The sequence below is a fragment of the Perca flavescens genome, chromosome 11, assembly GCF_004354835.1.
Source record: "Perca flavescens isolate YP-PL-M2 chromosome 11, PFLA_1.0, whole genome shotgun sequence".
Classification (NCBI taxonomy): Eukaryota; Metazoa; Chordata; class Actinopteri; order Perciformes; family Percidae; genus Perca; species Perca flavescens.
The window spans coordinates 17,953,135-17,976,205 of record NC_041341.1 but is presented as its reverse complement, the minus strand read 5'-3'; the positions used below and the strand labels follow the sequence as shown (position 1 = coordinate 17,976,205).

At 41.3% G+C, this 23,071-nt stretch overlaps 1 protein-coding gene across 1 annotated transcript in view; it reads right to left on the bottom strand.

The window, feature by feature from the left end:
- Positions 1 to 20,791, bottom strand: part of nalf1b (NALCN channel auxiliary factor 1b) — an 86,740-nt gene extending 65,949 nt beyond the window's left edge. The window contains exon 1 of the mRNA XM_028590434.1: positions 20,066 to 20,791. Coding sequence (XP_028446235.1) covers positions 20,066 to 20,791 — 726 coding nt within the window. The remainder of the gene's footprint in view (positions 1 to 20,065) is intronic.
- Between the last annotated feature and the right edge of the window lie 2,280 nt (positions 20,792 to 23,071).

Genomic DNA, 23,071 nt, shown 5'->3' with positions numbered 1-23,071 from the left:
TTATGTATTTCTGTTTTAGCTATTTTTTCCTTTGTGCACTAAACGTGGTAAGTTCAGTTAAATGTAAAGTATGGCAAACAGTGTTGGCAGAAATAGTGAGCTTCTGTGTATTCAAGTGAAACTGTATACATGGCTAAAGTGGTATTATGCTGCTCTTACAAGAGCACCACTCAGCACGTAAGCATAGTAAAAAAAAACACTTTGGCTGTCATCAAGCTAACTCTGCATAACTAAGTGAACCTGTTTGCTCATTCATTTACCTCTAAAACAGGAGAATACTTTTATTGCATATTGTTAAGCTGCCTGTTATGAGATCTCTTTCCATTTGGTGACTGTATAATGTTGTTTTTGTTTCATAGGCAGTTGAGTCATACACAGCCCAAAATATTAGGAGTTGTCTTTATCTGTTAAACTTCAGCGTTCTGCATTCTTTATTTAATCTCTGCCAAAACACTCTAAACTCAACTCCAAAACTGCAGCCCTGGGCTTTCATCCCCCTCCCTCCTTTACATAATCGCACCATCAACAAATCAGCCCAAAGGCCAAATAAGAAAACTATTTAACACCAAGTCAAGCCCAGCTACTGACAATAAAGCTGACATTTGTCAACTTTGTATTTTGCAGCAGAGCTGGCAATGCAGCTAGGGTGCTGCATAATGCAAATCAGAGACCCCATTTACTCCAGACAAAAATGAAGTACTGGTAGCAGTCCCACTGCAGGTGCAAAATACTCACTCCCTGTTTGTCTCAGCCCCTGACCCTCGAAATGTACTCTCTTTCTTTCTCTCTGTCTCTTTCACCCTCTCTGTTGTTCCTACTGCAGAAAAACTGCAGATCTGCGTCACCAAGGACACAAGAGACAAGTCTGATGGATTTGCTATCACTCTCTCCACTCCTTGCTTTCACTTTTTGCAGGCATTTTCACTAAACCTGCCTTTTTCAAAAAGAAAAAAAAGCATTCATTCAGGGAAAACCATCCTAACCCACAACATGTAGTCTATTTCAAAGCTGCAACAAACAACAGAGAAACCTGGCTGTACTACATCCTAACACAGACCAGCTGTGAATCAGTTTCCCAGTGCAACACTTACGGTAGCGAGGCCATGCTGAATTGCCTTATAACACCAAAATATCCTCTAAAGGATGTAATATATGTGCATAACAAAGACGATTAGTTCTGTGTTAACATGTTAGCATTATCCTCTCCCCCAAGAACAACTAGCAGGGTAGCCTGCTTGTGCATTAGCATTCTAGAGAAAGCTAGGATGCTAAGTATTAGAGGCTGATTAGCTGGGATGTGTGAAATCAGACAGAACTGGCCTGAGTGCAGACGCCCATATCCTTCCCTGACCCACTTCTCTCACACGCGCCAGTTCTTTTAATTAATATGCTTGCTGCAAACAACTCAGACTAACTTGGTGCAGACTGCTCACAGCCTAATAAGCCAGTTTATTCAAGCAGCATTCGGAGGTGGGTCAAGGGATGGGTATGGAAACAGAGGGCAAGAGAAAGGAAATGTATAGAGCTGCACAACCAGTATTTCTTGTTATGATAGCAGTGGTTGACCTTGTATTGTTGTGGTTTCCATAGTAAACCGGTCTACATCACATCTTTCACTCAATTCCAGTCCGTTTCCTGTCACCATGGCAACCTATCTTTTCCTTTATTCCAACTATTCCTTCTTTTCACCTCTTCTTTCTCATTTGTCCTGCTTTACTTCAGCATAAGCTACATCAAATAGTGTGTCTATAAAGAGAGCTGTTAAGTTATTTAATGAAAATATGGTGCAGCAAAAAATGATTCATCTCATCCGGTAAATCACGTGACATTACTTATTATTCCCCTACTTTTTAATAGTGCATGCTATTAAACGAAGCACTCATGTACTAATTTTGCCAACATGAGTAATGAAATCGACAGCACATTAACAATGACTAAGAAAAGAAAATGAGGAGAATGGGTGCAAGAAATCATTTGAACTGTTAACGTAAGAAGCTTTTACTCTCTATCTCTCACACACACACACACACACACACACACACATAAACACATACTGTAGACATACTCACACACAGACATGGTGGGTAGATTTTGTTGCAGTGGATGTGTCATTGGTGTCTTCACAGTGACATTGGTGCTGAGTTACAGTGCTAATGAGAACTTTAATGTCACCCACACACAGACAGATTAGAGCTGTGATTACACTGAGCCCCAAGAACACAGGAACACAATGCTACACACAGAGACACACATTACACACCACACAGGCCCAGATCACACTGACACATGTCCACTAACAAACATAAATGGGGTTGAAGTATCATAAGCAAAGACTTGTAAAAACATCATCATGTACTCCACTTGCGATTTTCTCTTTCTACTGTTGCAGCTTCAAGAGAAACAGACATACAGAGGAAGAGAGAGACATTGAGACAGAGACATCCAGGCAGACAATGGAAAATAATTTTGAATGTTTGGGCACTAATATACTGACCTCATTAGGCAGATCGGGTATTGGCCAAACATCACTGATTGGATACAGTTTTCTGTTCCACATGATTCATTTAGAGCAATAAACTCAAGTACGTAAGGCTACCACTTTCTACATATGCTTTATTATAAACACATGTAGCACCCCAACACAATATATTATGCCTAACTTGCTAACTAACTTTAGACTGGAATAATAGGGTGTTTGATTTTGGTTTCCCAAGCTAGCTACCACAAAAGTAGTGTGTTGGGTGAAACTACCCTATACTATATTTGAAATAACAGACCCCTTTGGAATTAAAGGGAATAACAGTTTACTGACTGCTTTCTGGAATCTACAAATAATATGACATATTTAACCTTTCAGTTGAAAGAAAAAAACAAACACAAATAACACAACTAAGACGCCTTTAAAATAACAAATAACCTTTGAGTAATATTAAACAAAATTATCTTTAAGAAAATTTGTAAATCAATTAATTGCCTGAAACAATGTGCCAAACTGAATTGGCTTATACCAAAATATTACAACACAAAACTGAAATCCCCTCAGATTTCTTTGGCAAAATCCTTGTGTTTTACTCCTTTTACCACACTTTACCATTTGTAGACTCAGATCATAGGTAAGACTCTAAATCCCACAGTGGACCCACGCGCACACTCACAGTTCGGAGTCAGACCTGGAGAAACAGTAAATCAGAATACACACAAACAGTCCTTTCCCGTCAGCAATGGCGTTATTTGACCTTGTAGCATCTGAACAGCAGCACACCTGCAGCACGGTGGCTCAGTGGTTAGCACTTCTGCCTCACAGCAAGAAGGTTCTGGGTTCGAGTCCAGGTCGTTCCAGGCCTTTCTGTGTGGAGTTTGTATGTTCTCCCCGTGTTTGCGTGCTCTGGTTTCTTCCCACCATAAAGACATGCATACTAGGACTACAGGTTGTTGTTACAGAACTTGTTCTCAATTAACTTACCTGGATACATAAAGGTTAAATAAAAAAACACCGTGGGGTCTGTCTGACCTTGAATCCAGCATGGGTCCAAGCTCACACTCAACTCCACTCGCTCACTTAACTAGTTCAGAATCTTTGACTTACCTAACGTTACCTGTCACACAAGTTAATTTAAAGAAACTGCTGCTTACCGATTCGACCAATACACTTAAAGGTACTCTACGCGATGTCACGTGTTTTTTAGGCTACAACTTTTTTTGAACACACTGTAAAAAAACACGGTCTCTGTAGACAGCCTAGGGTCCACACACAGCAACAAAAACAAAGTGGTCCAACCTGGACCATGCAAACATACACAAACCGTGTTGCAGCATTCAGCCAATAACGGTCAAGAAGGATTTAGACGTCAACAAGAATTAACGTCACCCAACCTCGCTTAGAGCACCTTTAATTAGCGTATTGTTATTACGTAACTATCTTTTAGCAACTGCAAGGCACTCCTGGAAGAGTTACATTCTTTAGCATTTCAGTTTTGGTCTGTTTAAAAAAATGCAGCCACACTCAGGTGAAGTGGTTTGTGAAGAGATGAAGAAGCTATAATTATGTAATAATGCCAAGGGAAGCCTTTTCTGTGTGAACACAGAATATATTTTATATTGAGTGTGGCACCGGCTCTGATCCCTACTGCTCACAGCAGCTCAGCACTGTTTGTCAGGTTTGTATCTGTTCACAACAGCAGTTGCTCTACAGCATGAACTGTGTGTGTGTGTGTGTGTGTGTGTGTGTGTGTGTGTGTGTGTGTGTGTGTGTGTTGGACAATAATTGGTAAGCATCTGCTCTAACATAAGCTGCAAATGATAACTTAACTAATTTACTACCTACAGTAGTAACCTTGCATTATTTTCAAAAGCAAGCTAACTATATTATTTCTTGGGGATACAACTTATGTCACAAAAACACCTGGGGACTGGAACATTGACCCCTTGGGAGCCAGTGTGCTAGTGTCCAGAGTAACGTTAGCAGCTCCATCATGGTTTTTATCTGATTTGGGGACGTTTACACTTCGGCAACTCCAGCCAAACTTGCGATAGGTAGTGTTCCTCATTATGAGATTATTCCTCATCCAAAAAAGTAAAGCATACTTTTTGAACATACAGTATACGAACATTAAAGCATACATCTATGTAGCTTCAGCCACAGTTGGGGGAGGTGACTGATGGAGACAGAGGAAGGGATGAATGAGAGAGCCAAAATAATTCAGTCAGTAACAGTCCTGCTGTCCTCTGTACAGGATATGACCCTCATCGTCGCATATCAATCAATCACCATCATTCCCTATGCCAGAGTTATGCTACCAACATCTGTGAGTCCTGACTGAAAACATCAATCTTGGGTGGGCAGGGGGGGGTGTAAGTTCAAGCCTGTATACTCCCCATCATCAGCTCTCCCCCTGCATGTATAACTTACTACCTCAGTATCATCAGAATTATTCTGTAGTCAATCTCGAGCCCACCCCCCTCTCTTCTAGTCTTTTTATCCCAATTTCTCTTGACAACTCCATCTCTCAATCTCTCTCGTCCAAAATCTCACCCCTGCTTTCAAATCAATAATTCAGTTTGTGAAAGTCGCCCTCGTTCTCTCTTGCTCTCTCTTTTCGCTTACTCACTCACACAGTCACATACACACATATACAAGTACAGTCACGTATAAAGTAATAGGCCTTCCATTATATCCCACCAACTCTGCTGCTAACACAAAAACAAATCATTATATCCTGAATGTTAGAAATTTGGACAATCTGTCTGAGGAATTCACATTTTCTTTTCATTATGTCACATTCAAAGACTGCACTGAGGGAATGAAATAACACACACTAGTTTATCCTGTATGAATGACAGCACATTATGCTCATGTACTGCAATGCATACCACAACTAACTGACACAAAGGACAAGAAGACACTTATGAAAAATGAGAAGCGCCGGCATTTATTTGCCAACTGAAAGTGAGGACAATCACATAAAAAATGTGGTAAATGAAAATAATTGGGAAGCCCCTAGCCCTCAGTTCCCATAGAAAAGCTCAGGGAAGTGGCTGTGCGCTGCAGTCTAACAGAGGTGGGGCAGTTAAGCAGATGTAAATTTGTCAAACCAACTTCTTAGTTCTCATACTTAAAGTCCCTTTTTAAAGTAAAAAATATTGTTTGAAAACACCTCCAATAAAGTTTAAATTTTCCTTTTGTGTGGCTTGTCATAGTCTGTTTATTATTGCAGTATTTTTTTTGCCTCATTGGGAAACAATCTTTAAAAAGCCACACAAAGGTGGGATTTATACTTTATTTCAAGTGTTTTCAAACTGAATTTTTACAAGATAAAGTGAAGACAAACTGGTCGGTTTGGCAAATGTTCATCTGGTTAACTTTCCCAACTCCGCTTAAGGGCAGCATACAGCCAAGATCCATTGTGCTCCAGACAAACGTTTTATAGATTATCACAGTCTGTCATAAAGAGGTCTTCACCTGTTTAAAACATAAATGTACAACAGTGTGTTACAAAACAAGTTTAGAATCAATATTGTCTCTATTTTCTAAATGACCTTCCCTGAACTTACTGTTTTTAATTTCTGTTCAACGCAGTAAGACTTTTTAAAGTTATGCATGATGAGTCATATCTTTTTAATTACATTTAACCCTTTCAAATTGTGGTTGGATGGACATGCAGGGTCCTTCAAGGATTTCCTTCTGTTGCAAGTGAATCTTATGCTCTCCAAAGAGCACGGCCCTGTAACAGTGGAAGCTACCGTAAAAGTGCTAAAAGGGGGATATAAAGGGGTACTGCTGCAAATCCTGCCATAAAGAGAAAATATGGGAGACAGCTTTATCCAGCTAAGAGTCTGCACAGGAGGATAAGGGCTACAGGGAGTAAGATAGGGAAAGGAGGAGGAGATGAAATGGCCAAGGATTGTGTGACGTGAAACCATCTTGATAAAAATGGAGAGAGGAATGAAAGGAAGACTATGTAGTATTACAGTGGTGAAACAATATCTATACCAAAAACACATTCATTCCCTCCAGGTTAAAGCAATGCAAACATAGAGTGGCAGTCTGGACACCATAAAAAAACTAACTGTAATCTTATTTGAAGCTCATTCCTGCTGTCCAAATACTCAATGAGTGATCAAATTGTCTCTGAAATGAAGACGTCCCTGGAAGAACTAAAATTGTGTTTTAGCACATGTTGAAACAATGAGTACAAAGCATCGACCTTGCTTGATATGTAATGTTTGTATGCTACCATACATGAGTGGTGAGTACTTTTTTGTTTACTGTTGTGTGCCTGTGATGTTTGTTGAAATATGCTGGAAAGAGGATGTGAAGGGAGATACCAGAAAGGTAAAGACGTCCGTTTCCATAAAACATTGTCAAGGGCCTGAATATCCTGCATGCATGTATATTTGTGTCAGCTTGAATGCTTTTACATGTGAATGTGGGGGCCATGCACATGTCTTTGTGTGTGTACAGCATGTGTGTGTGTGTGTGTGTGTGTGTGTGTGTGTGTGTGTGTGTGTGTGTGTGTGTGTGTGTGTTTACAAAAAAGGTGAGGTACAGCAGAGTGTCACAGGGGTGTGGGAGCAAGAGATAGGAGTGTTCCAGTTTCTCCTCAGCGCTTTTAAAAAGTCAATGACAGATGAATAATTTACAGAGGATCAGTCAGGGGCTGTCAATACCATTGCAAAGCACAAAACTGCAACAAAAGAGAATGTTTGACAGGACTAAAGCACCATAAATGTTATACAGGTAGTTGCCAAGTGGGATAAGATGGAAGAACAATCATTTAAAAAAAGAAGAATGAAGCATAACAGTGGGAAAGATGTGAGTAAAAGGATGAAGAAAGAGTGACACAGCTGCAGTTGGCAAACGGCAGATGGGGGCTGAGGGCAAAAGCATCTTTGACAAAGAGGAAACCTTCAGCAGGTGGAAAACTCCACTAACCCCTCCACCATCCATCCACTTCACACACACACACACACACATATACACACACAAAGCAGGTGAAAAACCATTATGAAATGGTACCGATAAGACCCTCATCATCAGGTCAAGCACCCCTCCATTCCTCTTCTGTCTTGCTTTGTACCTTTCCCATGTTCTATCTGTACCCATCAATAAACTCTCTCTCTCTCTCTCTCTCTCTCTCTCTCTCTCTCTCTCTCTCTCTCTCTCTCTCTCTCTCTCTTTCTGCCCATCCCCGCTCCATACACAATCAAATTACTGTGTCAGACTGGAGGAGGTGTGGGGGTGAGGATTCTACTTGCTTAAAGCTTCAGCCCACTCACAAAAATCAGACCACCACACATACTGTAGGTCTCACATTCTTTAAGCCTGCATCACGCACCAGGAAAGGCTCCTCAGTGGTGAGGTGGTTGCTAGGTGCCACTGGAATAATGATGTGAATAATCAGCCTCTTTGGCTTCATAATGAGGGCTGTGAGGAGGACAACAAAAACTCATTTGCATCAGTTTGAATGGAGGCGTTTAGTGTAATATTGCCTAAATGCTATTTTAGAGGTTTTCCAACCCTTCCTGGAAAATACTTTTTAGTAGAAACACAAGCAATCACACACACAAACACACACACACACACACACACACACACACACACACACACACACACACACACACATAGAACTGACTAAAAAGCAACCTTCTATCATGCTGCCCTGGAAACACAATGCAATATTGTTCTCTTGATTTCTTTTACCGTATTATCAGACAGGGATAAGAATATCCATCATGACTGAAAACATTTAGAGCATCAAAGCAGAGTCACATTTTATTCAGACATGTTATACACTGTATTACCACCCCCTTTGATTTGATTTTTGAATGTCACCACTAACCTCTGTACAAATACAAAATATACTTCAACTAATGTTGCTCATGTGGCAGAATAAAGGGAGTGAGTTATTTTTGATAAAAAGGAATATGACAGAAATTCTTTGGTTCCAGCTCCCTAAGTGTGATGATTTGCTGCTCTTCTTTATAATGTATGATGGTAAATCTAATAACTTTAGGATTCAGTTACAGTATTTAGATATATCACCCCGGTAATTGTAATGGGCATTTTTCTTTCTGACATTTTATGGACAAAATAATTAATTGGTTTATCAAAGAAACAATCAGCAGATTAATTTAGCATAAAATAACTTGTTAGTTGCAAACTTTAAAATGGAAACGTACCCAATTTTAAGTTAATCAACTTTTAAGGAATAATTTAGCATTCTGGGAAATACCCTTATTTGCTTTCTTGCAGAGAGTTAGATGAGAAGATCAATAACACTATCTTTAATATTCCTATCAATTCTTTTGAGATCAATAGCTGATGGAAACAACATCAACACTTGCATGCACTCAAGCATTCAAACATGTCCCCCCGCCTCCCCCTCCCCCCTCCTACTCAACAACATACTCATCCATTGACAGAAACACTAGCCTGATTAAAATTGAAAGGATTAGGTAGGACCAGGTGCTAAATGAATTGTTTTTACAAAACCCATAGAAATACAGTATGTCAGGGGATCTGAGACAAGCACCTCACGATGCACACATCACTGGGTATTCCCTCTAATCTAACCATTGATTTGTCAGTCTCTCTCCCTCTCCACCCCTCCTCTGTTTGCTTGTGTCATGTGATCGCTGTCAGCCTGTCTCCCATGTGTGTAGTGTTGTTGGCTGTGCTACAGTATGCATACAGTTCATGCTGTGAATGTACAGTATGTGTGAGTTTATGAACATGAAACTGCATGTATGTGTGTCGATCTTCTCTTGCTCCTCTGCTCTGCTCTCTCTGAATCAGGACATGCTGTGAGCGGCTGATGATGACTCAGTAATGTGAAAATGTCACCAGTCTTGGAACTGTGACTGGTTTCTGTCTCTCTACCAGAGATGATCAGACTGTAGCATTGTCAGCACACTTTACTTTTGCTGCTGTCAGTTTCTACTTTAACTTGTTGTTTTTGTTCCCATTTAAAGTGTCTTTTATGCAAGTAAAATCCATATGCAATTTAATAAATGTATCTAAACAAATAGACATGTATTGCAATCCCAGGTTTTCCACGGCTGCATCAGGGTCAGCACTACTTCGCTCCAGAGGGTGTTGGTAACACACCTGAAGCTGTGGCTACAAAACACCAGAAGAAGAAGACATGTGCACTTTAGTAGTGTAGTCACAACATTAGAACCCTAGCTAGGTACCTAATACCTGTCCATAAACTGGCACAAACACATGGATGACTCACTTGGATGGAAAGAAACTCAAACCGCTTAATAATGTGACAACAACCATTACTGTATGGCTAATTCTAGTGTTATGTCAGTGTCACTTCAGCAGCCATTATCACAGGGATAGGCCCTGTAAGTAACTATTTCCACAGGCCACTTACTGACGTAGTTACACTGGGCAGGACAAATGGTCATGTTTTGCGTCTTGGAGAAATTGATGTATTGAGACTTTTTTAATATCTGGCAATATGTGTCATTGGGGTCTGAGTTCATGCTGATGTTCTGGGTGACTGACAACAGGGTATTAAACAAGTACTCCGTTGTTTTAGCATTGCACTTCTATAACATTGTCGGACTCATGGACAGTTTTCGAAAAAAGGATGAAAATCCATGCAGCAGAAACAGAGATATTGTCTTTTAAATTCCACACATTATTTTTCCTTGTCTAAATCCTAATCATAATGCAATTCTAACTGCAGATAGTTTGGTCAGAGATTCGGGTTTGTTATGCTGGTAGCAGCTAGCTAGCCACTAGCCTCAAGCAGAGATGAGGAGCAGGCTACAGAGGTCTTGTAAACTCACTTCTTTCTAACTCTACACCCCCAGATTTGTTTCTTTTTCAAACTTGCAGTCTTCAGACCCAACCCACTTTGCCTCAAGTGAATCACTTGAGGCAGTCTATCGTGCAGCTCCCTCTGGAGCCACAAAAGGCTTTATACATGTTTCAGATATGCAGTAGTACTCCCCAAGACCAAGGCCTAAATACACACCTTATTCTTTATTTACTATTTTACAGAGAGTTTTTTTGCCTCAAGTGCATTCATAATTCAGATGTCTTTACCTCTAGAGTCTAGGAGATGAAATGTAAATAAAATGTGATGTGCTGTTCCATTCAATTTATCATCTAATATGAACACCATCAAACAGCATACTGACACTACTCTAAAAATAGTGTCTACATAGCACATTCTTGCACTCTGGTTTATACATGTATAAGCCTTTAATGAAGTTCTGCTTAAATGAATTACATTTTTATCAATGACTAATTCCATTGAAAAGCACATTTATCTTACTTTTAATGAGTCTACAGATCAATGGTATGCTCATGCAAAAGAACTGAATTAACAAGTGAATCTCAAAACAAAGGAGAGCTTGACACCAGAATTGTGAAACAGTGCTGGGCTGTCATTGTAGCACTTGTGTATCTCAGATAGTTTATGTTCTAAAATCAGACACCTCACATTATTGCTTTTCTTAATCCAATTGTCATCTTCCTTTCTTTCACCACAAATAGTGCAAAATCTGTTGCACAGACGCATACCAGTTTTTCTCATTAAGTTGTGAAGATGCTGACTATTTTATACAGATATGGGCTGTTAAATACCTAAAATCATTTTATCGGAGAGTTTAATGCATTTTGTATGGAGTCAGTTATCAATACCAGGCATTTCCGCTCTATCTAGCCCCTTTTCTTTCTTCACTTCGTCACAGAAAATCAAACATAACACATCACCCACTCATCAAGTCATTCAACTAAGCATACCAGTGAGACAGAGGAGAGAAGAGACAGCAAGTGCACATTCGTATGCAAGTGTGCATTTGTAAGTCATAATTTGTTTATGCCATAGATCTGATTGAATTGGATGCATTAACTGACTAATTGCAACTTTTGTCTCATTATGAGTTGAGCTGATCTATGGCCTACAGTGATTGGCTGGATACATGCAGCTTATTCTTGCACACAGTCACACACACACACACACACACACACACACACACACACACACACACACACATGCGTGTGGGCAAGAACATATTGTTGTTTTTTTCACTTTTTCAGCTGACCCAAAAGCACCAGGCAAACAAGACACTACTCCTTCGCATATTACTAACTGAATGAGGGACAGGATTTTTTCAGAGTAGTGGCCTGCAGGGAAGAGGGAGAAACAAAATATTGAGAGAAGGAAATGGGTGTGGATGTGTTGATTGGCGGTGAGGCTCAAGGCAGCGAAGGAGGGAGCTGTACGGTCTCATTGTGTTCCGTAGACGGGGAATAGAGGACGACGAGGAGGCGTTTCCATGGGAGTGCTGCTGTGTTCTTTTCGAACAAACGCATTCCCTTATCTCCTGCCTGGGGAGAAACAAACACTGGCAGCTCATATGAAGGGGAGTTTCCCTGGATCTATTTGAGCTGCGTAGAGAAGCAACAGAGCCCTAATTGAATTTGAGGGGGAGAGAGAAAAGTGCAGGGCTTGCAGTGTTGATAGCCAAACAATCTGTACATTCTGCTTTAATTTAATTTACATTAAAAAGCTGTAAGGTTTAAAAAATGTGTAGTTTAGCACAACATCAATTTACAAAAGTGTTAACAAAAACATATGCTGAGTCAGTATATTTTATTATAGAGTTACTACCTCTGAATGTTGTCCCAGACTTTGTATGTAATATGTATGAAATAGTACAGTATTTATCTACAGTACAGGCCAAAAGTTTGGACACACCTTCTCATTCAATGCGTTTTCTTTATTTTCATGACTATTTACATTGTAGATTCTCACTGAAGGCATCAAAACTATGAATGAACACATATGGAATTATGTACTTAACAAAAAAGTGTGAAATAACTAAAAACATGTCTTATATTTTAGATTCCTCAGATTACTTTGCTTTTTTGATAGCGCTGCAAACCCTTGGTGTTCTCTCAATGAGCTTCATGAGGTAGTCACCTGAAATGGTTTTCACTTCACAGGTGTTAACTTGTCAGGGTTATTAGTGGATTTTTTTTCCCTTATTAATGGGGTTGGGACCATCAGTTGTGTTGTGCAGAAATCAGGTTGATACACAGCCGACAGCCCTATTGGACAACTGTTAGAATTCATATTATGGCAAGAACCAATCAGCTAAGTAAAGAGAAATGAGTGGCCATCATTACTTTAACAAATGAAGGTCAGTCAGTCCGGAAAATTGCGAAAACTTTGAATGTGTGAAAGTGCAGTCGCAAAAACCATCAAGCGCTACAACGAAACTGGCTCACATGAGGACCGCCCCAGGAAAGGAAGACCAAGAGTCACCTCTGCTGCTGAGGATAAGTTCATCTGAGTCACCAGCCTCAGAAATCGCAAGTTAACAGCAGCTCAGATTAGAGACCAGATGAATGCCACACAGAGTTCTAGCAGCCGACACATCTCTTACAACTGTTAAGAGGAGACTGCGCGAATCAGGCCTTCATGGTCAAGTAGCTGCTAGGAAACCACTGCTAAGGAGAGGCAACAAGCAGAAGAGATTTGTTTGGGCCAAAAAACACAAGGAATGAACATTAGACCAGTGGACATCTGTGCTTTGGTCTGATGAGTCCAAATTTGAGATCTTTGGTTCCAACCGCCGTGTCTTTGTGCGACGCAGAAAAGGTGAACGGATGGATTCTACATGCCTAGTTCCCACCGTGAAGCATGGAGGAGGAGGTGTGATGGTGTGGGGGTGCTTTGCTGGTGACACTGTTGGGGATTTATTCAAAATTGAAGGCATACTGCAACCAGCATGGCTACCACAGCATCCTGCAGCGACATGCCATCCCATCCGGTTTGCGTTTAGTTGGACCATCATTTATTTTTCAACAGGACAATGACCCCAAACACACCTCCAGGCTGTGTAAGGGCTATTTGACCAAGAAGGAGAGTGATGGAGTGCTGCGCCAGATGACCTGGCCTCCACAGTCACCGATCCTGAACCCAACCGAGATGGTTTGGGGGGAGCTGGACCGCAGAGTGAAGGCAAAAGGGCCAACAAGTGCTAAGCATCTCTGGGAACTCCTTTAACACTGTTGAAAACCATTTCAGGTGACTACCTCTTGAAGCTCATCAAGAGAATACCAAGAGTGTGCAAAGCAGTAATCAGAGCAAAAGGTGGCTACTTTGAAGAAACTAGAATATAAGACATGTTTTCAGTTATTTCACACTTTTTTGTTAAGTACATAATTCCATATGTGTTCATTCATAGTTTTGATGCCTTCAGTGAGAATCTACAATGTAAATAGTCATAAAAATAAAGGAAACGCATTGAATGAGAAGGTGTGTCCAAACTTTTGGCCTGTAATGTAATGGGTACTGGGTAATGTGCTCTATATAGCTCTGATTTAGATCTATATTTTTAAGCCATGCTAGCTGCAAGGCTCTAGCAATGGCAATGTCAGTCTGCTGACAGTCTGCATATCTGCTGTCTTCTCTACAAATATTGAGAAGATTGCATTAAAATCTGTACAGACATTTATGGTCCCCAGTCAATGTATCCTATTGACTCTTCTGATCCCGGCACTTTGTTTTGGTTCAGAGTGAATTTTAGATGGACTGACAAGAGCAATCTCACCACACAGTTCTTTAGTAGCTGTTCTGGAGCTTTCAAGAACTTCTATGGACCTGGATAATAGAAATGTAAAGTGGAAAATCTCCATCTGCTGAGGAAGAACATGTAATATGATTGAGAGGCCCAGAACAGGAACAGTTTCAATCTCACTACTTTCTAATTATTATATAAACTGCTATCAAATTTGATAAACATTAATGTCCGCTCAGGATGAATTATGATCACTGTGGTGATCCCTTCATTTTCATCTAGCAACATCAAGTCAAATTTTCAATTTGTTGAATTACTTTGTGTTTAGTGATAATTAGCAAATGTTAAACTGAACTAAACTAAGATGGTGACCATGGCAAACATAAACATTAACATGTTAGCATTGTCATCGCTGACATTCAAATTTAATTTAAAGCCCCTCTGTGCCTGTACAGCCTCACAAAGACACTAGCATGACTGTAGACTATTTTTACTACTTACTGTATCTCTGGTTTGCTTCTTGTGGTGCTCCAATGCAACATTTCCCTCCTGGGGATCAATAAAATCTTATCTTTACTTAATTTAGCTTTGACGTAGACTCCAGTAGGGACTTTTTGTAACTCTGTTTTATTTAATGGAACACACAATCAGCCTTTCCTCACTGCGGAGTTAAAACATAAACAGCTACATTTACAGTTTTTTTTGATTGCTAAACGACAGTGGGCACAACTAGAGTCCCATGTGCAAAACGCTAACTACAGTCTGCACAGCAGCAGTTCATGTGGACCAAACTCTAGTTCGTTTTTCATTGCTTGAACACAGTTTTCAAAACTCTACACCCTTATCCCATGACTTTAACCACAACGTGCAAAAAACTGCAGATTTACAGCACTTTGTTCAAATGCTAACACACTGCTGTCAAAACTGTAAACCACACATTCAAAACAGAAATAGATTTCAGTCTGGTGCCTATCAAACACTGCTGATTGCAATTTTAGCTGAAAGCCTAAGCAGGTGTCTCATTTTAGACTAGTTAGTGAACATATATGGTATTTATACAGAGAAAGCTCAGAAAGTCTTTTTTTGTATACAAACACCAAATAAGAATGAAACAATTATACACTGTAATGTTTGAGAGAAACGGGTAAAAGAGCAAAGATACCAACATGTCCAGGTAAGATGTCTGAGGTTATGTACACAGCTATAAAAAAAAGTGAAAAACACTATATCTTTACAATAGTAAAACTGCGTTCTTACTGTTTTTCAGAAAGTAATGGAGGTGAAAGCAATAGAAACACCACATTCATTAGTATTCCTTCTTTTTTACCTTATGTAAAAATTGGTATGCTATACAATCTATATTTTTTCCTTAAATAAACTGTTGAGTAGTGTCAAGTCACTCAAATTGTTCAAACTGTAAAGATGAGAAAGTTTGTAATTTCTGTATTGGTGTTTGATGCTAGTGTTTTTACCCTCAGTGTGTTCTGAGTGACAGTGTGTGTTATCTCAGTGAGGCCTGTGCATAGTGTTTGAGAAGTGTGTTAAGAGTTGTGTTGCTTTGAATGAGTTTTGCAGGTGATGTGAACTGTTCACAGCTCAGGTGACTGTTGGTAATGCAGACTGTAGTTAGAGTTTTGCACATGTGACTCCAGTTGTGCCCACTGTCGTTTAGCAATTGGAAAAAACTGTATTAGGGGCTTAACTAAATAGTCTTGTAGAAAGAGTGATAGAGGAGAAAGGGGGATTGAATGAGCAGAGGCTGGGTAAGGGAACACACAGTGGGATCTGTGTGGACAGGCTTGTAATTCAAGGGAAGGAAAGGACCTTAGCCTACATCAGTATCTATCACTCTAGCAGGAAAAGAGAGCTCAAGACCCACATATTTCTAGGAAGGGAGAGGGAGAGAGAAAGCAAGGCCCCTGATGGGAAGCACATGTATAAGGAGGAGAGATAGAGGGCCGGAGGTGATGTAGAGACCGATACTGGACACATATATGTGTATGATGTTGGTTCCTCAGAGCTGTGACACAGATGGGAGAAAGACAAAGAGGGAAAGGATGTGAAATGAGCGAGAGTCAATGAAAGATAGAGGGAGAAAGGAGATCAACATGTTGAAACAGAGCCCTGGAGACACAGCCACCAGAGAAGCGTAGAATTATGGGAGTGTAAATTAAATTACACCGGAAGGGACAGTCAGGTCTGGACCTGCAGGAAACACTGCACATGGGGCTCTTTGTGTGTGTGTGTGTGTGTGTGTGTGTGTGTGTGTGTGTGTGTGTGTGTGTGTGTGTGTGTGTGTGTGTGTGTGTGTTCGCGCGCACACGTGCATGCACATGCATGCGTGTGTGTACTGTTTATACGTGTTGATATTGTTGCCACTTTGTGACAGTTTCTAATCTTCAATTCAATGTTATTATTTCTGTTACTTACTTTAAATACACCTCTAAATTTTACCTCACATTTCCACAATTCCTTCTCCTACCTTTTCACTGCGTATCTGTTCTCCCATCCCCTAAACTTATACAACATAGACAACACACATCTACAGCATACACAAACACCACCTGATGTTAAATTAATTTGAACCATTTGAAAAGAAGCCTTGAGCAGTTGTTTAAAATGTGGATGAAGAAGTGGAAAGGTCTGAGACAAGAGAAATAACAGAGATAAGAGTGTGTCAGAGTGAATAGAAATAAGTATTGTTTCAAGCTGTCTAATGTCTTTTTATGGTCCAGCAGAGAGGTTCTTCAAGGAGCGGTAGTTTGTGATGCAGGCCTGGGGTGCTGTGATTTCACAAAGGTCACACGAACACTGGAGCAGATTAGCAATTCAGATTGGGCTAAAGGGGCTAAAAGGCTGCTATAGCCCTGCCTGAGTCTGATTACATTAGCAAAGAGTAGGAGTGCAAATGCACACTAGTGATTAGATGGTACATGAAGGAAAAAACTATAAGATGCTATAGGAACCAGATTCATGCACATACGTACATACAGCACATATGCCTGAACACATTCTCTGACAACCAGGCCTAAGAATAAACTATGACTCACAATAAAAAAATATATAAGCAGCACATTATTCCATTGTGAAGTATATTGTTAGTATATCCTCCCATTAGCTGTCCTTCCTCGCACACACACATGAATTATCAGCACTCACAGCCCAGCACCCTGACCATCTGCCCTTGTGCAACATCCGTCTTGTAGAAATGGGTTTGGGTTGCAGGATCATCATGAGGGCAGTTTTGAGAGAAGGTTTCCTACTTTTCGAGGTCCATTCCCTACCTGTGTTATAGTGCTGTTGTGGCGGTGACACTGCAGCTCTCTTGATTTTGGATACGTTTTATAACAACTGTCATAATTGTTAAACACCTGAATGTTCAGGACAGGGAAATTGCTTATGCTTTACAAAAACATGTTACACGACAGTTGAAAAGTTATCTGCCAAGCATACACACAGCTGTACTGTAGATACAGTACAGGCAGTATAAGAATGCATGTGCTGTATCTTACAGTTTTTGACGATTGCTCACACATTGAAATCAAAAGTATTACAAAATTATCAAAACCTTTTTTCCAAGGAGTAAAACACAGGCCCAGATGTGCACCACTATAAGCACAATGTCAGCTTCACATTTTTTGCAAAAAAATACACACTGATTTGCAAAACACCAAACACACTTGTATTCATTAGACACAGAAGTATATCATTATGTCACTTCCTTGCATTTCCAAAGCACTGACTGTCAAATTACTACAACTATGAGCCGATCTGTGAAGCCATCAGGTGCGTAAGCACATGCTTGCTTAATTGTAGACACACCATTCAGGTTTAAGCACTATAAAAATGCAGCAGGTAAGTTCACCTGCCTTCAACCAAAATCAAAGGAGTCAGAAGAAGAGGGAGGGTGAAAGGGGGAATCCACAGCGGAGGAGAAGGAGGTAGAGGAAGAGGTACCCCTCATTCAGGCCATGGAGGACACCTGTGAACAGGTTGCCTTGCAGCTGTGCAAGGATGGATTCGACATTCAAGATGGTTCTTCCAACGTTGTCTTGCCAATGAGGATATCGCCTGTGATGTTGATGAAATTCTCTGGCCAGATCCAGTTCGGCGAAGAGATAATGTCTAGTATTTTTATTTGTCAGATCTTTTCTGTAATTGTAACCTGTACAGGATACAGTATTTTATGTTTGCCAATTTTAGTGTTATGCACAAGTAGCTGGGAAAACTGGGACATGTTTTGTTGTGATTCTCCATGTTGACATGTTGACTGATTTGGGTATATGGAGAGAAATACATTTTTTTTTCCTCAGTCTGCAGCATTGGTCTTGTGTAGTGTTTGGTGAAAGTATTGTATATTTGCACTTTGTCTGTGTACTTCATTTACTGTACTCTAATCACTGAGAAGTAGAATTGCTAAAAGTGTTTTAGGTTAGCAACAGCAGTGTGTAACTGGTTCAAACAGAATTAAGTCATATGAAACATGTTTCATATGGTAAAAAAATATGATTTTTAGAAATTAGTGTATAGTTTTTGCAAGAATGTTTCATTTTGCAAAGGGTCTGAGGTGTTCTGCTGATTGGGTGTGTGGTTGTGCTAATTGTGTGTGGTGTTTTGAAAAAAGCGATCCCTGCTTTCAAAATAGTGCTTAAGCAATCAAAAAAAAACTGTAACCAGAAGCAGTACAAGCCAGACTAACATCATAATGCTCTTTTGTTCCTACATCCCGAGTGTTATTAACCGTTTTCCAAACGTACCATATCAGTGATTCTCAGTCTTGTTAATGAAAGACCCCACACTGCATATTTCCTGTCTATCAGGTGTGTTCAGACAAACAGAAACGCATGAACCCACCTGCTTTAGTTACAGTGGAGTGGTCCGCTTAGCTCGAGAAATGAGATTGGTCATGGTCTTTGTGCCAATAAAGGTAACTATATAGCCATACTTCACTGCCAGACTAATTAAAACAATGACAACAATTCATTTCATAAGTACACAGCAAAATAAACAAGCCTATCCTCCTGAAAGGCCTTTTGCAGGGCCTTCTTTCAGCACCGTGGACAGTGAGCACAGGAGGATGCACACAGCTGTCGGGAGAGACGGAGCCTCTGCAAAAGTCCAGTGCACAACAAATGAACCAGAATGAAGTGTAATTAATAACCCAATATATCCCCACCATGTAACTATTTGCAGGTACATATTCTTTGTTCAACACAGTTAAGTCAGTGGATCTTGATACCTAAAACACAAGAAAAAGTGTGTTTGTGTGTGTTTGTGTGTGTGTGTTTGTGTGTGTGTGTGTGTGTGTGTGTGTGTGTGTTGTGTTGTGTTGTGTTGTGTGTGTGTGTGTGTGTGTGTGTGTGTGTATATAGATGATTTAGACCAAGGTATGCTATGTTGTTGACATTCACAACATGTACTCTAGGCTGCCATGTTGAAACAACAAGTAAACTGGGGACAATAGAAAGCCTGGATTAGGTGCAGAAATCCCTCGTGTGCTATTAACGATATTGAAATGAGCACCACTCAACAGCCCTCTCTCCCCTCATCTCATAGAGCTGCGGTGCAAGCCTGGCCCTTGATCCAAATGTCAAATGTCACTTCCGCGGTCACAGTTCACAAAGTGGTCCATATTAAAAGATTAGGCTTGGAGAGCTAGAGAAAAAGAGAGACAAGGAAAAAGGAGAGGGGCAAGAGAATAATGAAGGACTGTAGGAGTCCTCTCGTCCACCATGCCATTGTCATGTGGTGCAACTGTGTGTTTGTGCAAACCCAGACAGCCCAGCTGATGCAGTAAAAGCACTGGTAGCCTACTGGTAGCCTGATCTCTGAAAAAATAAATACCAATAAGTGACAAATATGCCCAACGGTTGTCATGACGACTGTCAAACGACCAACACTTTGTTATTTTTTTGTTTGTTTTGTTTGTGTGTGTGTGTGTGTGTGTGTGTGTGTGTGTGTGTGTGTGTGTGTGTGTGTGTGTGTGTGTGTGTGTGTGTGGCCTCGTTAGTCCTACCTTGCATTCCTCCATGCACGTCCTGACCGAATATGCATCAGTCTCGTATTTCTGAACCAGCAGTTCAAACTCCCGGTAGTTGTCCTCCGCCCGCTTGTCAAGAAGCTGATAAGCCCGGACACACTTGCTGCATCCCAGCAGGTCTACCCCCATGACCATATCCAGGTTGCAATTCAAATCGTCCGGACTCGTAAACCCGTAAAACAAATCCAAAAGTGAGTATGAATTACAAAAAGAAAGGTACAAATCGCTCAGATTCACGTACGCCAACTGTGTCCCCTTTTCCCCTCTACCGGAGAGGCCCAGGCACACGGTCTTCGCGTCCGTGAAAGTAAAGCAGTCTTTGGACAGGCTGTCTGGATGACAGGTGTCCATTCGCCACAGAGGTTTGGTAGAATTCCCTAGAAAAATAACATCTTGCTCTCTGGCGAGATGGTTGGGGTCAGGTGATGTTGGATGTTGGTGGAGGGAGTTTGGGTACTCGCCCATGTCCGTAATTGCAAGCCCCTCGTCCGACCGCTTGTCTCGGGTTCGCGTCAGTTTTGCCTCGGCGCAGAACCACAAGTGATCAGAGAGCAGGACGGTGATGAACAGCAGAGAGGCCAGCGACAGTCGCCATCTCTGGGCCCGTTCCGACTCGGTAAATGGCTTCTCGTTCTCTCGGGATGCAAACCAGTATTTTAAGCCCTCATCATGCTGCCGACGCATCCAAGCACCCCTGGTCATATTTTAGGAAAGTGCTGCCCTGGCCGACTCCACCGCGGGGGCTGCTCTGCCACAATACTCATTGACTTGGGGAAACGGACTCCGGTTGGTTCTCCTCTGTAACGGTGCCGTGCCTCCGCCGGTCCAGGGCGCTCCTCTATCGCGCCCGCAGCAATCGGTGCTACTCCGATCCAATTAGCGCGCCCGCACAGATTAAGCTTCGCGCTGCCGCATCCCGGTTCTCCATGGCTCTCCGGGGGGAAACGGTGTCCTCTTTGACCGCATGCCCCCCTCTCCCTACCGTCCCTCCCCGGATTTGTTCTCTCGTCTGGGGCGCAGGGAGACCAGCAGTTGCGAGCCTCTCGGTACTGATGCTGCGCGTCTGCCGCCTTTCGTTTTGCAGATTCACTTAAAGGAGAGCAACGAGCCCTTTTGATGCACGCACACTGTCCGGTACCTGGGCGGAAAGCCTAGAATCCTTTCTCCCGTTGGCCATTGTCATCTTGGACCGCGGTTAAGTTGCCGCCATGTTCGTCTTGAAACACTTTTTCGGAGAGCTGGGTCGGTTTGCGTCATCTCCATCGTTGCGATAGCTCCATCGTTGCGCAGTGGCGGAGCAGCTTATTACCTATATATACACACACACACACACACACACACACACACACACACAGTCACACACAGACATAGAGGGGGGGAGAAAGTGAGAGAGAGCACAGACTCACACAAAGGTGGTTAACGGTGTTTTAGGATATCCTCTGAGCTCTTCATGACTAATAGTACCCAAATAGCAGGGCACAAACACATGCACTTTTGGCGACATCTTGCTTTTGGTGCAGAAGAGACACGAGTCCATTCACAAGTACTAAAATGCAGTTACAGTAAGCCATCACACTGACTGTCTAAGATTCATTGATCCAGCTCATCCAAATCCTCAAATGACATTGTGTTGTTTTTTCTTGTCTAAGGGAGAAGCAGGTGAAAATAATATTAAGGAAATTAAGACTTTCACAACACTGAAAACAGGTTGAGCCTCTGAACATGTGAAAGCAGCTGAACAAGCAAGGTCTGTGGTTGTAGGTTTGACAATAGCATGTACCTGTTCCCTGCAAGTGGGTTATATCTTATCAGCTGTATTGTGTTTGGTCAGTGGGTTTTAAACAAACACCTGACTTACAGTATGGCCCTATATGTAATGTCCCTGTGTGTGTGTGTGTGAGGGACAGAGAGAGAACAAGGGGGGAGGGAGAGATAGGTGGTAGTTGCTCGAAGGGAGAAGAAAGTAAATTACAGTATTTATCCTCGTCTTTAGAACTAGTAATCATTGTCAGTGTGAATGGCTTGGAGTGCCACCAAAGAGAGTGTTGCTTAATGTTAATGGGCTGTATATTGGGGATAAGACAAGAGATAGTATCTGATTAATTTGTGTTTGAGGCAGGGCGGGAGGCAGCTTATCCTACAATGGGAGAACAGCACTGAACTTCAGCACCATGGATAGCTCACCACTCACTGTTGTCTGGAAGCTGCAGTCTACTTGGTTTCCTATCACAGAGGCTTACTTTTTAAAACTTCCCCTTAAACACAACAACAATAGTTGTTTATTCCCTCTTGTTGTGCTGTTGGTGGCATTGCACCTTCCGTTAAGCATACTCTAGAGCTGTTTAACCTAAAACAAATCAGGAAGCCAGTAATGCAGGCCATTTCTGTTATGTTCTGAGTGGAGGGAACAAGTCTTCTCACTAACGTAATTTGCTGATTTATCACTAAATGTCAACGGGTGCTTCCACAAGGAGATTCAATTTGCTTGATGTTTTTGAACCACTTGTTCTGTGATTCACCTCTGATTGTAATTAGGCCTGAAAATTCACCATGCAGTTGCCTGCAATTTTGGTACAGCAGGAACATGGACTGTATTTGAAACCACCGATGGTGTAATGGCATACATCTGTTGTGTCATTGATATGGATGCTTGAATACTCATCATTCATCACTCATTGCTCTCACATATTATGTAATAGCAGGATGCTGTGATCATGCCTCGCAGGGATAGATGTCCGACTTCAACAAGGATTGTCTAGTCTGCCTTTGACTGTAGTTGCTCAATTTCATACTATGACCGTAATTGTGTGTTTATGCATGCGTGTACCTGCCTCATTCTGCACTGTTGGTAGACTTATGGATATAGGGACCTTGCCAGGAGTTTCATAATGCCATTTCCAGATCCGCAATTTGATTGGTTTGAGCTGAACGCCTGATTTATGTCAGCTCCTGAGAGGTGGCCAATCAACAACATATGGAGTG